Consider the following 13,650-nt stretch of genomic DNA (forward strand, 5'->3'; position numbering starts at 1 on the left):
TCTCAGCCTCGGCTTCGGAGGCGACCCCACCATCATCCCGCCCTTCTCCCGATCTGGGATCATTTGGGGGGGGGGCGGAAGTGGAATGACCCCTGTAGGGCACGGGTTCGCTAGCCCAGTGCCAAGGGAGGAGTGTCGGGGTGGTGCGACGGCACCAGGACTTGAGTTCCTGGGGGCGTTGGGGATGTGGGGCCCTGGCTGAAAGCCGTTCTGCGGGAGCCCTCATGCAGCATCTGGTTCCCTCCCGCCGGCATAGGAGGCCGCACTTTCCCCCGGGCTCCCATCCTGTCGTGGCTCCCTGCGCCCCACAACCGAGGCCAAAGGCTCTTCAGCACTTTTATTAAAAACTGGTGACGCACAGAGTGCTCAGGGCATCCCTGGGCCGCTATAGCCCGGCGGGACTGGGTCAGTTCCAGTCGCGCACGTCCCGGCCCAGGGGGTGGAGGACGGGGGTCGAGGTTCTCGTGGCCGCAGACCCCCCCGAAGATCACTTGCCCACGGACTCGAATATAATGCGGTTCTGCTCGGCGCGCTCCCGCTGACTCTGCGTCCGCGCCAGCTCCAGCAGGGTCCTCAGCAGGTGGAAGGTGAGGTCAATGGATAGCGGAGGGTCGTCCCGTCTCGGCCGCTCTCCCGCAGTCCGGGGTCCCCATCCTCCCGGCCCCGCGCGGCGCGGGAAGCGCTCGGCCAGCAGCAAGAGTAGCGCGCGGGCCCCGCCGTCCTGGTTCCGCGCCCCAGGGCTCCAGCGCAGACTCGGGTCCCGGACCCCCGCGACCGCCGCCTCCGGGCTCCACTGGCTGCTCCCCGGGCGCAGCGCCGCCAGGAGTAGCAGCGCCGCCAGCAGCGCCGCGCGTCCCACCTGCCTCATGGTGCCGCCGGCCCTGGACACACAGGCGTAGCGCAGGGTGAGGTGCGCCCGGGGCAGGTGGCGCCACTCCCCTTCCCGCGCTCATCCAGCTCCCCCGCCGGGCCCCTGCGGCTGCCGCCCGTGCCCACAGCCTTCCCTCCAGGCGCAGCCCAGCCCAGCGCCACCCTGTCCTCCCTCCGTCCCTCTGAGCGAGTCGCGATGGGTGAGCTATGCGACGAGTCCGGGTGCTGAGGGAGTCAGGGCGGATGCTCCTCCGAGCCACTCACAGGTTGCCGGAGAGCGTCTGCACGTTGCAGGACGGCGCTCCAGTCTCTGTCCCCCGGGCGGGCTGAGGGCGCCTTGGGGAACACGGGGTCTGTCCCGGGACCGCCGCCAGCCTTATATAGCTCCCGGACAGCTCCTACTGACGTCAGCGAGGAACATGCACTGATTGTAGAAGCAATGACGGCCGCAGCCTCGAGTCCGGCCGCTTGCGAGACCCGGAGGGGCGCACCTCAGAACCAGAGACTCTGCGTTCTGGCGCCAGGGCTGGAAGCGGCCCCAGATTTAGGAGAGCGAGAAGCCGGTGGGGCTTAACGACTGCGCTGGGAGCCATGAGAGAGAGAGAGAGAGAGAGAGAGAGACCCCTACCTGCCGGCAGGGACTAGGGCGATCCCCAGATCAGACCAGTCAGGTAGCCAGTCTCCCCGGACACACAAAAGAGAGGCTGGACCGCTGGGCTGTCAGTGGCGCCCACCCTGCTGTTTGCCTCTAGAAGGGGCCGGAGGCACTGAGAGGTTGTGCTGCTCAGACCTAGCCCCTAGCCTGGCTAGCAGCTCCACAACCTAAGGCGATCAGGAGTACAGCTGGCTCCCAGCTAGGACTCTGGTTACCACCCCAGAGGCAGCAAGGCAGGTGGGATTCTTGATCTTATTCCAGCCCCGTGGTCTAAATTCTAGAGCAGTCTAGGTGAGGCACCATTAAAAGGAGGGTCTCTGGCCTCTGGGTGCTTTCAGACCACAAAGGTGGGTCCATCTACTGAGTTTGCCCCAAAGTGGTATTTTAGCCATGTGAGTTTTTATTCTGGGAATCACAGCCACAGTATTACTATACCTTTGACCTCCAGTTAAGATCGCTTAGGAAGTCGGGGAACCTGTCTCAGTCTCTTCACATTGCTACAACAAAAATATCAACTCGGCGTCTTATAAACAAACATTTATTTGTCACAGTTCTAGAAGCTGGGAGGTCCAAGCTGACGGTGCTGGTTCTCTAGTGAGAACCCACTTGCTGACCTGCAGAAAAAGTACCTTCTCATTGTGTCCTCACATGGTGGAAGGGGTGAGGGATCTCTCTGGGGCTGCTTTAGAAGGACATTAATCCCTCATGTCCTTATCACCTCCCAAAGGCCCTACCACCTAATGCTATCACTTTGGGCATTAGGTCTTTAACATGAATTTTGGAGGGGATACAAACATTCACCTATAGCATGTGGGTTCAAGTTTCCACTCTGCCACTGGTTGTTGGTACGGACAGGTCACCTCACTTATATGGACCTTGGTGTGCTCATCTGTAAAAGAAGATCAGGGTTGGTGTCTCTAGACTTCTTTCCGGCTCTAGAAATTCTCACTGCCCCATAGGTTTCTGCTGCGTCCTACTCACCGCTTTTGCAGGTTTCAGACTACATATTTAATAGCATACTTCTGGAGGCACCACATAAAGGGTCTGTGGCCCCCAAAGAGCTGGAGTTACTGTAGGGCTGGGAAGGTTAGAGAACAGACGTGTCTCTGAAGAGTGGGGGGTGAGTGGCACTGCTGGGATATGAGTATAAACGAAGGTTGACAAGACCATACAGTACAACGAACGTTTATGGTGGTGGTTGTACAAAACCATTAGAAGGGTTTTAATGGTTTCAAGAGGAGACAGGAGCAAAGCCCATTAAGTTCTGAGTGGCACGGAACCCCAGGAAAGCTGATGTGCCCACTCTGAGGAGGCTGTCTGGTGGCTCCAGGGTCAAGCGGCATCCCCACAAGTGCAGGCAATGGAGTGAGGCGGGCCTAGAGCCGGTGAGCCTTCCAGGACAGGTAGGAATTCCAGAGAACAGCCACACACTGGACAACGGCCAGTCTACGGGACAGGAGGGGCGGCGTGAGGATGGTGAAGAATGGGGAGCAAGGAAGGGGGTGGGGAGAGCTAGGAAAGTGCAACAGAAAAGGAGGGCTTGTCTCTGAGAACGTCCACATTCAGGTCTTCCTTCAGCCCTGGAGGGACGTGTGGCTCAGACCGGAGGACAAGCAGGTTGGGGTCTGGCACTGCCCCAGAGCTCTGTCTGCTGGACAAGAGCCTCAAAGTTGAACACCCTCATCTTGCCAAGTGTGGCTCTGATTCACTCCTGTCCAGGCTCCTTCTGACTACACGTGTCTGTCTGTCTTACACCAGCTGCGATTTTATCTTCCAAAACTGCGCTGCCTGCCATGTAAAGTGGCACCTCCTTCTCCTTATTGTAAATTTACCTTCCTCTAGTTTCAAAGAGTGTTGCAAAGACTCTAATGTTGAGAATCTGCTCCCCAATTCTTCCTTTAAGCTATGCTATTCATGTCAATGTCGACTCTGTCCCCTCTGAAGAGTTCATATTTTTCCCTGTTCCCCAAATCCCTTCATCCCCAATAGTTTCAACTACTCACCTTGAGTTCCACTATATTTTTACTGTGGTTTCAGCAACTACCTTTATTACTAGGGTAAAGTAATACTCTGCAGTGGACTAACCTGGCCAGGTTCCCACTTGGCTCTTCCGTCTACCCTTCTGTCTAACCTAGGTTGTTGCCTCCCACCCCCACCCCAGGCACTGTCCCTGCAGATATGCCATCAAAGGTGGGAGCTCAGGTGGGACGGAGACAGGGCTGTGGAGCAAGAGCCTCTCCAGGAAGATGAAAGAAGGTCAGTGGGCAGGTGCTGGGACAGGCTCTGAATGGATAAGAGGTTCTGAATAAAATGCTTGAGAGTGTGAGGCGCTGCGGCTGGGGCAGTGTTCTGGGAGGCTCTAACGTGATTCGAGGTTGAAAGGAGAATCGCCTTATGCATCTTCTTTGATGGGTGGGGGTAGAACCTGTCTTACCTGTAATGAAGGGGGACCAGGTAGAAGTTGGCTAACTGCACAGCAGGCCAGAGCTAGAAGAGAACGAAGGTAAAGGTTGGGGGGCTGCCTCCATCACCCGACCCCCGGACTCACTGCCTGGTCTCACTCCGACTTCTGCAGACAAGAACAAGGTGAGCAGCTGAGTGAGTGCTTCCCTGAGTGTGGTGCCCACTCATCCCAACGGAGGGGCTTCTATGTCAGGAGGACCCCCATCCCGGGCACGTCTGGACTCAAGAAAGCAGGACGGGCAGGGGCGGTGTCATCGCTTACATAGTAGTTGGTGATGAGGGCATCAGGATAGTCCTGAGGAGACAAAGAAGGAACAAACTGACCCTGGCACTTACTTCCAAGCCGCCCCCGCCTCCTGGTCTGCGTGTCACACCCCACACTGACTTCTGTTCAAGGAAGTCTGTGCCACACCCCTCAGCTCCTCTTCTCCAGAGCCTGGGACTCGGCCCGGACTCGCACCTGGCTCGTCCCCATGAAACCTGCCTCGTTCCCCTGGGACTGGCGGGCTGCCGGCCAGAGACCAGAGGCCGCCCCACACCTGCCCAGCTCACCCGCCGTAGCTTGGCCCAGTTGTCCTGGGCTGACAGTCCGTTGAGTGCTCCTACCAGTGGGAGGAAACAGCCTAGAAAACAAGGGGCAAAGCCCCCCTAGGGGAGAAGAATTAAAGGTCTGTGAGCACCTCAACCCCCGCCCTCCCCCAGCACCGCTCACCCCTCCTGAGCCCCTTCTCCTTCGGCTCACCTGATCCAACAGCATCTTCTTCAGCGCATCTACCTTGGTGGTGCCAGGGACGAGCCGGTCCAAAACCCTGTACCAGCCTCCCACTACGGGGCCCTGAAAGTGAACCCCGGGGAGAAGAGAGGGTGTGCAGTGAGGGAAGCACTTGGCTTTTGCATCACAAAGCTCCTCTCTTCAAGGATTAGAAACCAAATTCCAGTGGAAGCACACACTCAAGGTTGGCTTAGATGGAGAGAGGCCAAGGGAAACTAAAGAATGACATGGAACTAAGGCCACCGTCCGATCCTCCAGCAGCCCGGCTGTGGGCAGAACTTACCACAAAGCCACAGCCCACAGAGACCATGGTCAGGGTCCGGCCAGTCTGGTGTTCCCGCAGACCTCGCCTCTCCACCAGCTGCTGTGAGATAATGTCACCCAGGCCCATCAGGGACCCTGTGCAGGGTACACGGGTATTGTCAGGACACTCCTGGACATGGGCTGCCATTCCAGGTAGGGAAGTGAGTCCCTGAATGAGGCTCTGACACTCTGAGCCCAAGAGACTAATTCTGGGGCAAAGAGCCAGTCCTTCACTGCTGCTTCGAAACTCTCCTCTCCCAAAGATGGTGACATCTCCCCTGTGTCCTGTTAGAAACTGGGACGAGCAGCCTTGATCAGGCCAGGGCCCATGGACTCTGCACAGAGTAATAAAGGGAAGTCCCAGTCAGAGACTGCAGCTAGAGGAAGGAGAATTTAAGGTGCTTGGGGCTGAGAACCAAGGACGATCAGAATTGGAAAGGCCTTCCAGATAATCCCATCCAAACTCCTGCTTTACGAGGTATGGAAATGAAGGCCTGGGACCTCCTATAACCAGTAAGGGGCAGAACCAAGGCAAGAACCAGGTGGCCTGATGCCCTAGACAGTGATTTTTCCAGGACTCCACAATACGAAGAGATCATGTGTAGAATGGTAAGGAACCCTGGTTTCTTCCCCCCAGTCCAAGGCAAGACCCTGGACAATGTCCGTCCCCTGGGTCTTGAGGTCTCTACTTATGGATAACAGCAAAAATAATTCTTTTTCTAAAACATGAGTGTTTAAATGGTCCCATGCGGGAAGATGAGTGGCTGAGCTGGTAAGAGTGCCCACAAGGAGGAGTCCTGGCTACCTCCTGGCACAATCAGGTAAACCCAGGCACCCGCATTCACAACCTCAGACTGAGCTGACAATAGATATTATAGCCATTTCTCTCCCAGGCCTTTGTACCTGCTTCCCCTTCCGGCACTCACACAGACACCCCGCTCCAAGCAGCCTTAGTCAGACACCCACACCCAGAAACTGAGACAGAAATCATCACTGTTTACAGAGCCCCCGTCAGTTATGGTGGCGTGATGGTTCCTAGCGAACACACACACATAGGGTCACTCGGGAGTGACCGTATGACCTCCAGCTTGCCCGTCCATCTCACTGAGTAATGAGGGCCCCCCCTCCAGTCCCATGGCTACCACTGTCTCTGTGCCCTCAATCAGCACTGGGCAAACACATCCTTTAACCCTATTCCTTGGTCCAGAGCTGGCTCTGACGTCCACACCGGCTGCACCCTCACTACTCTTCCTCTGCACCCTCTGCAAAGCCCTGCCCCTGAGCAGTGTCGTCAGAGGCAGCTGAAGAAGGCGGAGGGCCGGGGCTGTGATCCGCCCCCCCCCCCCCCCCCCCCCCATCCCACGGGTGACGGCACTCCCAGGCCCGTGGAGCAGCTCTGGGACCCCTGACAAAACCATCAAGGCAACCTCTCCCAGAAACTCTCAAAGTGGTGGAGGCTCTTCCCAGAACATGGCTAGCCACAACCTCCCAGAGGCCAAGGACAGAATCCTAGACATCTCTGTTCTCTTATCCCCTGCCACACCTAACCAACAGGTCCGCTCTGGGAAAGGCATGAAGAACTCCAAGTGTGAGTGCTCCCCAGAGTAGCCCAGCCGGCAGGACCACGTGTCAGGCTCAAGGTGTGCAGACAGGTGGAACTGAAGGCTTGCTCCCCCCTCCCTGCTCCACGCAGTTAGCACTTATCTCCCTACGCCCTCGCTCACACCCCCCCAGGGAGGGGTTGCTGCTGTGGCCATGCAGAAAGGGAAGGGGACCCTGAGAAGCCCCGGACAGGGTGGAACAGAAGGCAGTCACTTCTTAAACGAAGAGAGTAACAGTCTGACCTTCTACTTGGGCAAGCTGTTTAACTTACAAACGGCTCTCGCATATTCGATCCTCACGAAAGGTCTGGGATGTAGACTCACACCTCCATTTACCATCTTTGAGAGCTGAGGTGATTTGGTAAGGAGCGGAGTTGGGCTGAACCCAGGCCTTCTCTCAAGAAGGAGCAGGAAGCCAGGGAATCACGGCAGGGGCTGAGACTTGGGCTCAGGGGTCAGCGGGTGCCAAGAGGCCCCTTCGGCTGCTCTGCTACTCGCAGGGGGTTCCTGCCCAAACAAGGCCCCAAAGGCTGCACATCAAAGAGACTTCCTAGACTAATGCACTTCCTTTCTGTCTTCTACTCCCCAGGAGCTGACCCTCTCTGTTCCTTGTCCCCTTGTGGGGAGGGCAAGCAGCAATCTTCCTGGGTCACAAGAGCCACAAAGAGATGAAGGTGTGTGTTTCACTCTTCGTGGCTTGCCAACAGTCACCCAACAAGCTAACGGCAGAGCAGGAATGAAAACCACAGTCCTGGGAGCCAGCAGGACTTTGAGAAAGATGGCTTCCAGGCCCCCAGACCACGCTCATGGAACCCGAGGGACTCCTGAGCAAAGGGCAGCGGCGAGAGGCAGTGGGCACGTAGCTCTGTAGCCCGTGCCAGCTTTGTCCATTTCAGACAAAAAACCGTGCCCGGCAGTTCCTCCTCTGCCCACACATCAGAAGGACTCTGGGCCTGCAGCAACTCCAGGGAGGTGCAAGGCTTTGGTCTGAGCACAGAACAAGGCCTGGTCTCTGGGCCGAGGGAATTTGAGCAAGAAGAGCTGACATTCAGGTTCCTCATTCCACCTTCCCCAGTGCAGAGCCCAAGCAGGCCCCCACCAGGTTCTGGGAGGCCTCCTGGACATACTTGGTTGATCTAGATCTTTCTGTGCTCTGGCTCCCCTTTCCTTGGATTTGTTTCCAGAGGGTCAGGGCAGAGATGTGAAGCCCGAGCCCTGATGGGGCAGGGTGAGGGGCTGCTGGGCAGTGATGCCCCAATGCCAGGCTGGGCGCTGAGCCCAGCAGGCAGACGCTGGCGCAGGTGTGACATCATGCCCCTGGGTAGGTGCCAGTTCTCATGCCGTCACTCACCACCGGATTCAGCGGACTGAGGGGGTTGGGGAGAGGCTGCCTCTGAGCAGAGATCTGTTTGGGACCACCCCCTGCCCACTAGTGGAAAAGCCCCAACTTCTACACCCTCGTCTTAATTCCCCACTTGCCCCACTTTGTACCCCTCCTGACTTTGTGTATGGGGTCTTAGAGGCAAGAAAATAAAGCACTAATGGAAGATGAGAAGGCTAAGTGAGGGGCAGGAAGCTGGAGTGAGGAGCAGGAAACGTGTCCTTGAGTGCAGAAGGCCTGGGGCAGCAGGTAGGGCTCCCGGCATGGGGCCCGAGGTGCTGTAGATTCACTCCTCCCCAGAATCTTCCACAATTAAATAGCTGCCTGGGCCAGGGGCTTGGTCTGATAGAGCCCAGAGGCAACTGAAGCTGGGCAGAGAGAGGGGAGAGTGTGTCCTCTGGGACTGGGCTGAATGCTCTCCCCACGCCTGGCCCGAAGCCATCCTACTGCTAGAAAACGAGACAAAATGGAGGGTTCTGCAGCTTTGTCAGGTATGGAAGCCCAGACCAGCTGGGGCTATGCTCCGCAGTCTAAGGCCCCAGCGGTCTTGAGTGCAGAGCACTGCATTGGGAAGCACCTTACGTTCCAATGCCAGCTCTACCACCGGCCATGGGGACCTCGGTGCACATCACCCTTGCCCCCTGCCTGCTCTGTGGTATCAGGGGCTGGACTGGATGCTCCAATGCCTTTTGAGCCCTCACATCCTGGTGGAATTCAGATTCTAGGGAAACCAGGGTCTGTAGAAGCTTGGCTGTCTCCATAGCAGGACTAGAGTGGCCGGAGATTGGATGGAGCTGGGCCCCGGGCCCACTGGAGACTGGAAGGGCCCTCCAGAAAGGACGGGAAAAGGCTGACTCAGACTCTGCACAACACGCTTCCCAGGCTGCTCTGTTCATGACTCTGGCTTGGCCAACGCTGGGGGGTATCAGACACTTCTTTTGAACCATTTCAGATCTTGATTCACTTATCTCTTACTCCGGCCACTACTGTGGCTCAACCTGATCGATCCTGCCTCAGGCCTAAGTCATATCTGGGGCTGTGCTGTTGATGCTTTACCTGGGACCACGCACATGTGATCCGGGGGCACACAGGCATTGACATCCCGTGTGGCAAACATTTGACCAATGTGGGGTGAGAGCTGGTGGGTAAAGGATTCTTCTTGTCTCCAGAAAAGACTATTCTCCCATATAGTTTTAAGAGGCATTTCAAAGAGCTTCTCGGTCCGTTTTAAGGGATGAGGAGACACACGTCCTAAGCAGTATGCAATATGATCTTTGTACTGGCTCTCCCTCTTCCCCTGCAGGATTAATTGCTACTCCCTTACGAAGTACCTGCATCAAAACCCCAGGCTCTGCTATTTGGAGAGCCAAGGGTAAGATAGTCACCCATGATCAAATTTAAGGCAAATGGAACAAACTCAGCTGAAAAACCACTCTAAAAAGAATAGCTTGTCATTTAGGGTTGACAACACTCATGGAAAGGGCCAAGTCCAGGAGGCTTTATGTCTATTGAACTTTTTTTTTTTTCTTCAAATTTCTAAAGCCTTTTCACAGAGATAACTCCTACACTGACTCTGTGAGGTCATATAACGAAACTCAATTCCTAAATAAGGAAACCGAGGCTCCAAGAGGTTTACTGATTTACTTGCCTGGTTCACGCAGTTACTGAGTGCTATGGCTGAGATTCAAAACCTGGTCTTGGGGCGCCTGGGTGGCTCAGTCGGTTAAGCATCTGGCTTTGGCTCAGGTCATGATCTCACAGTTTGTGGGTTCTAGCCCCACATAGGGCTCTGTGCTGACAGCTCAGAGCCTGGAGCCTGCTTCCGACTCTGTGTCTCTCTCTCTCTGCCCCTCCCTTGCTCACGCTTTCTTTCTCAAAAATAAACATTACCAAAAAAAAAAATTTTTTTTAAACAAAAACAAAACCTGGTCTTCTAAGTCCAAGTCTGAAATCTCTCTTCTGTCTTCCAGTGTGATGAGCTACCCCATGGGACCTTAGGAAGCACTGTGCAAGGATCTAAAAACAGCTCGATGAGCTAAACCCACCTCTTCCCTTCATTTGTAGTTTGATCCAAACACATTAGCAGTAGGGAAGGAGATGTCTGAGAAAAGTGCTACCTACAAGGTGCATCAGGGCTGTGCGGAGACGATGCAGGTATAGAGCCACACACCCAGACGGAGATACAGGGCTCCAGCACCCCAGTCCAGTCACACATATGCACTTGGGCCCCTCTGAACTCTAGCTCCTCCCCTTGTCAATTGCACATCCCTTGGGAAGGGAAACACAGGGACTATCCCTCCCTCTCTATTCTTGATGGCCAGGAGGGGGAACCTTCCTTCCGGCCGTTAAGGGCCCTGAGGGAGTCTGAGGCTGGCAAAGGGCCCAGCGTGTCAGTCCCCATCACAGCCACACAGTCCAGCATGAGTCACCACGCGCGCAACCAGGTGAGTCATGCAGGCTGACGGACACTCTGAGGACAGGACATGGGGTGGTTGGGCAAAGAGGTTGGAGAAGGGCCCGGGGAGGGGCAAAAGCGTCCAACCCTTGGCCAGTCACCCGGTGAACTTTCTAGTGCTGATGTGGGGCTATTCCAGTAACAAGACTGCTGTTCCTCCCTGGCTTTCATAGCTTGCCATTCCTCCTGACAGTCTTCGTTCCAGAAGCCCATGGTCCTCACTAGAATCCTGTTCCCTTCCTCTAAACATAGGCAAGACCCCATCTTAACCTGCTCACTCTTGCACTGCTCCAAGAGTCATAGACCTTCTAGTCCCCCCCCCCCCGCCACTATAAAACTTACTTATCTCTGTGCCATCTCTGGATTTCTTAGCTAATGTGCAAAATAAAGATGGTAACAAATGCAGGTTAAGTCACTGGGTTGCCTTTGTGAGGTTGTTATCCAGTCACTGGATTTGGAGTAAACATAAATCCTTGATTAGTATATGGTTTGGGGATATATAAATAGGTAGTAAAACTATAAGAAAAGCAAAAGAGTTGTATAAACAAAACTCATGAAAATGGTCCTCTCGGCTATACAAGTCAAGTTAGGGATAGGTGCTCAAGGGGTCTCGAGCTGGGTACTGACACAAAAGTAATCAATTTTAATACTATTTAAACTGTACACACGTCTTAACTATTCTTTTGTATGCTAAGATACATTTTACCAAAAAAAAAAAAAAAATACCACAAAGAAAATAAACTGGGGTAAAAGTCCTGATCCCAGCACTTATTAGGTGACTTAATGCAGACTCTCAGATCTTTGTGACAACCCTATGAGATAAATGTGTCTTGAAAGTGTTTTGCACACTGTAAGATGTTAGAGGAGCCTTTATCCCAAAGGGATGACTCCTCAGCTTTCTGAGGACTTTCAGATCCTACTTTACAACCAGGCATACCCTTTCCTTAAGAACAGCCTTGGGGACCCACCTTCCCAAAGCCTGGGGACAACTTGGGATGACAGACAGCTAACTCTTCAAGGGGGCTGAATAGAAGCAACTGAGGGAGGTGTGGTGGGGCGAGCTTTTGCCTCCCAAATCAGCCTGCTCTGGCTCCACTCACCAGCTGTCTATTCACTCACCAGCTGTCAGGACCTGTACTTTCCACGGGTGAACAGTCAGGGCTCGCTGGTATGCCCGCCAGAGTGCCATGATTCCTGTCAAGCCAAGAGGAGAGGGGGGTTACCCTCATGGCCTCTCCCCACAATTAAAGAGACGCTTGACTTTCCGTTGTGCCCACTCCCTCTCCCCCTCCCGCTTCCAATATGTCCTAGAGGGGCAGAGGCCTCAGGAGAGATGCTTCCTGGACAACTTCCTGTTATAGGGATCGTCTTAGGCAATCAGGTAATAGAGGAGGGCTGTAAGCGGCTACTGAATGTCAGTGGCAGCTACCAGCCACCCCATCCCCCGCCCTGAAGCAAGGCCACCTGGGGACCTCCTTCCGTACCGAGACACGTAAGGACAGTTTGCTCAGGCTTTTACCCAGAGCTTGGTTGGTCCCCTGAGTCACTCTCGGTTGGAACCAGCCCGCATCCTTCCTGAGTCCAACCGGAAATAGGGCCTATCATTCCCTGGCCTGGAAGAGGTCACAGGCGCTTTAGGCGCTCTCAGCACGCGATGCTTTGAGCCCGGGACGGCTCACCAGCCACTCACCTGCTCTCGCGTCCAGCCCCTCACGTGACCCGACAGGAGGCGGGACTTCCGCCTCAAGCCACGCCCTTCCGCCCGGCTGGCCTCCAAGCTTAACCCGGCTCCCGGGGCTGGAGTGGGAGTGGACTGAGCCACAAATACCCGTGGAGAACGGCTCAGCTCTCAGTCTGTGAGCAAACCCTTTTCCAAGTGTGCGCCCGGTCTCGGTGAGGGCCCCTCCTGCCATGCTTCCCACCTGACCTCTGCCTCCTCCTGACCCCTCTCCCCGTGGCCCGGGCTTCTCAACCTGGGTAGACCCTCACTGCTCCCGCGCCCCGGAACTGGCCAAGGTGCTGACGCCTTGCTCAATCTCGGGCATCAGTTTGGAAACATAGTTAAGTGCGTGTGTTATTTTTTCAGTGTCCTTGGGTTCTTCACTAGCCTTGATTGTGAGCTCCTGAATAGGTGAAACTGCGTCGTTTGTATTTGCCATCCTCTTAGCACCTAGTTCAGTCTTTGTCCACGACGGGCCTTTAGAAATGCCGCGCAGGGGCACCTGGGTGGCTCAGTCATTCTGGTCAGGTTGTGATCTCACGGTTGGTGAGTGGTTGGTGAGTTCCAGCCCTGCATGGGGATCTCTGCTGTCAGCGCGAAGCTCTCTGCGGATCATCTGTCCCCTTTCTCTCTGCCCCTCCCCCACCTACACTCTCTCTCAAAAATAAAAAATAAACATTAAAAAAAAAAAAAGAAAAAGAAAAAGAAAAGCTGCGCAAAGAGGACTCCTCCCTGGAAAGCACAGGATTCCAGAACCTCAGAAGGTCCTTACTGGTTCCATAACTAGTGGTCTCTGCAGCCTTGGTCAGTATTAGAATTTAAGATTCCTCATCTGTTTAACTGTTTTTCAAACCCCTCAGTTTTAGGGGTTTATAAGGAGACGTTTTGGGGGATATCACCACAGGTTCTTCTTTACCTCAGCTTTTAAAATGTATTTCTAGGAAAAGCCATTTTTAAACAAAGGGGCCCACAACTAAAAGTGTTTGGAAATCAATAGATTCGGTGATTTCTTAATCCCTTTCCAGCTCTAACATTCTAAAATTTTGTGAATGTAGTGAAACATCCTTTCTAGGGTGGTGGAAACTATGACCAGGTCCCTGGCAGTACATTTGTCAGGCTGGCAGCCTTTAACTATATCCAGGGAGCCCACACTTCAGGGAGCAGCCATACGGGACTCTTTCAGGCTATCTGGCTAGCTCTAGCCCCAGTTTACTCAATTCCTATATGATTAAGGCAGGGAGAATCCTGTCACAGCTACTGGAGAAACACAATGAGGAAGCAAGATAATTGGGTGTCACAAATATTTAACTAAAGGCTCCTATATACAAAACACTGTGCTAGAGTGCATTTACACTGGTAAATATAATAGACCAAATGAGGTTAGGTTGGAAACAATTGTCCTCTGAAGTCAGGCTGTCTACATTCAAATC

At 54.5% G+C, this 13,650-nt stretch overlaps 2 protein-coding genes across 5 annotated transcripts; both read right to left on the reverse strand.

The window, feature by feature from the left end:
• Positions 1-322: 322 nt before the first annotated feature.
• Positions 323-2,406, reverse strand: UCN (urocortin). Its single transcript, XM_040496334.1, has 3 exons — positions 2,327-2,406; positions 1,135-1,452; positions 323-881 (listed from the first exon to the last, which is right to left on the reverse strand). The coding sequence occupies exon 3, from the start codon at positions 866-868 to the stop codon at positions 488-490; it is 381 nt and encodes a 126-aa protein (XP_040352268.1). The 5' UTR covers positions 869-881; positions 1,135-1,452; positions 2,327-2,406; the 3' UTR covers positions 323-487.
• Positions 2,048-12,288, reverse strand: MPV17 (mitochondrial inner membrane protein MPV17). Of its 4 annotated transcripts, none has more exons than XM_040496327.1 (8): positions 12,191-12,280; positions 11,620-11,694; positions 5,044-5,159; positions 4,731-4,823; positions 4,541-4,636; positions 4,251-4,283; positions 3,960-4,012; positions 2,048-2,971 (listed from the first exon to the last, which is right to left on the reverse strand). In XM_040496327.1, exons 2-8 carry the CDS (start codon positions 11,687-11,689, stop codon positions 2,902-2,904), a joined length of 531 nt encoding a protein of 176 aa, XP_040352261.1. In that variant the 5' UTR covers positions 11,690-11,694; positions 12,191-12,280; the 3' UTR covers positions 2,048-2,901. The 4 variants fall into 4 exon arrangements, 3 of the variants coding, with proteins under 3 accessions (XP_040352261.1, XP_040352263.1, XP_040352262.1); XM_040496329.1 differs by lacking the exon at positions 12,191-12,280 and adding an exon at positions 12,020-12,179; XM_040496328.1 differs by lacking the exon at positions 12,191-12,280 and adding an exon at positions 11,985-12,179.
• Between the last annotated feature and the right edge of the window lie 1,362 nt (positions 12,289-13,650).

Source organism: Herpailurus yagouaroundi, unplaced genomic scaffold (assembly GCF_014898765.1).
Source record: "Herpailurus yagouaroundi ecotype Mexico unplaced genomic scaffold, PumYag 188, whole genome shotgun sequence".
Classification (NCBI taxonomy): domain Eukaryota; kingdom Metazoa; phylum Chordata; class Mammalia; order Carnivora; family Felidae; genus Herpailurus; species Herpailurus yagouaroundi.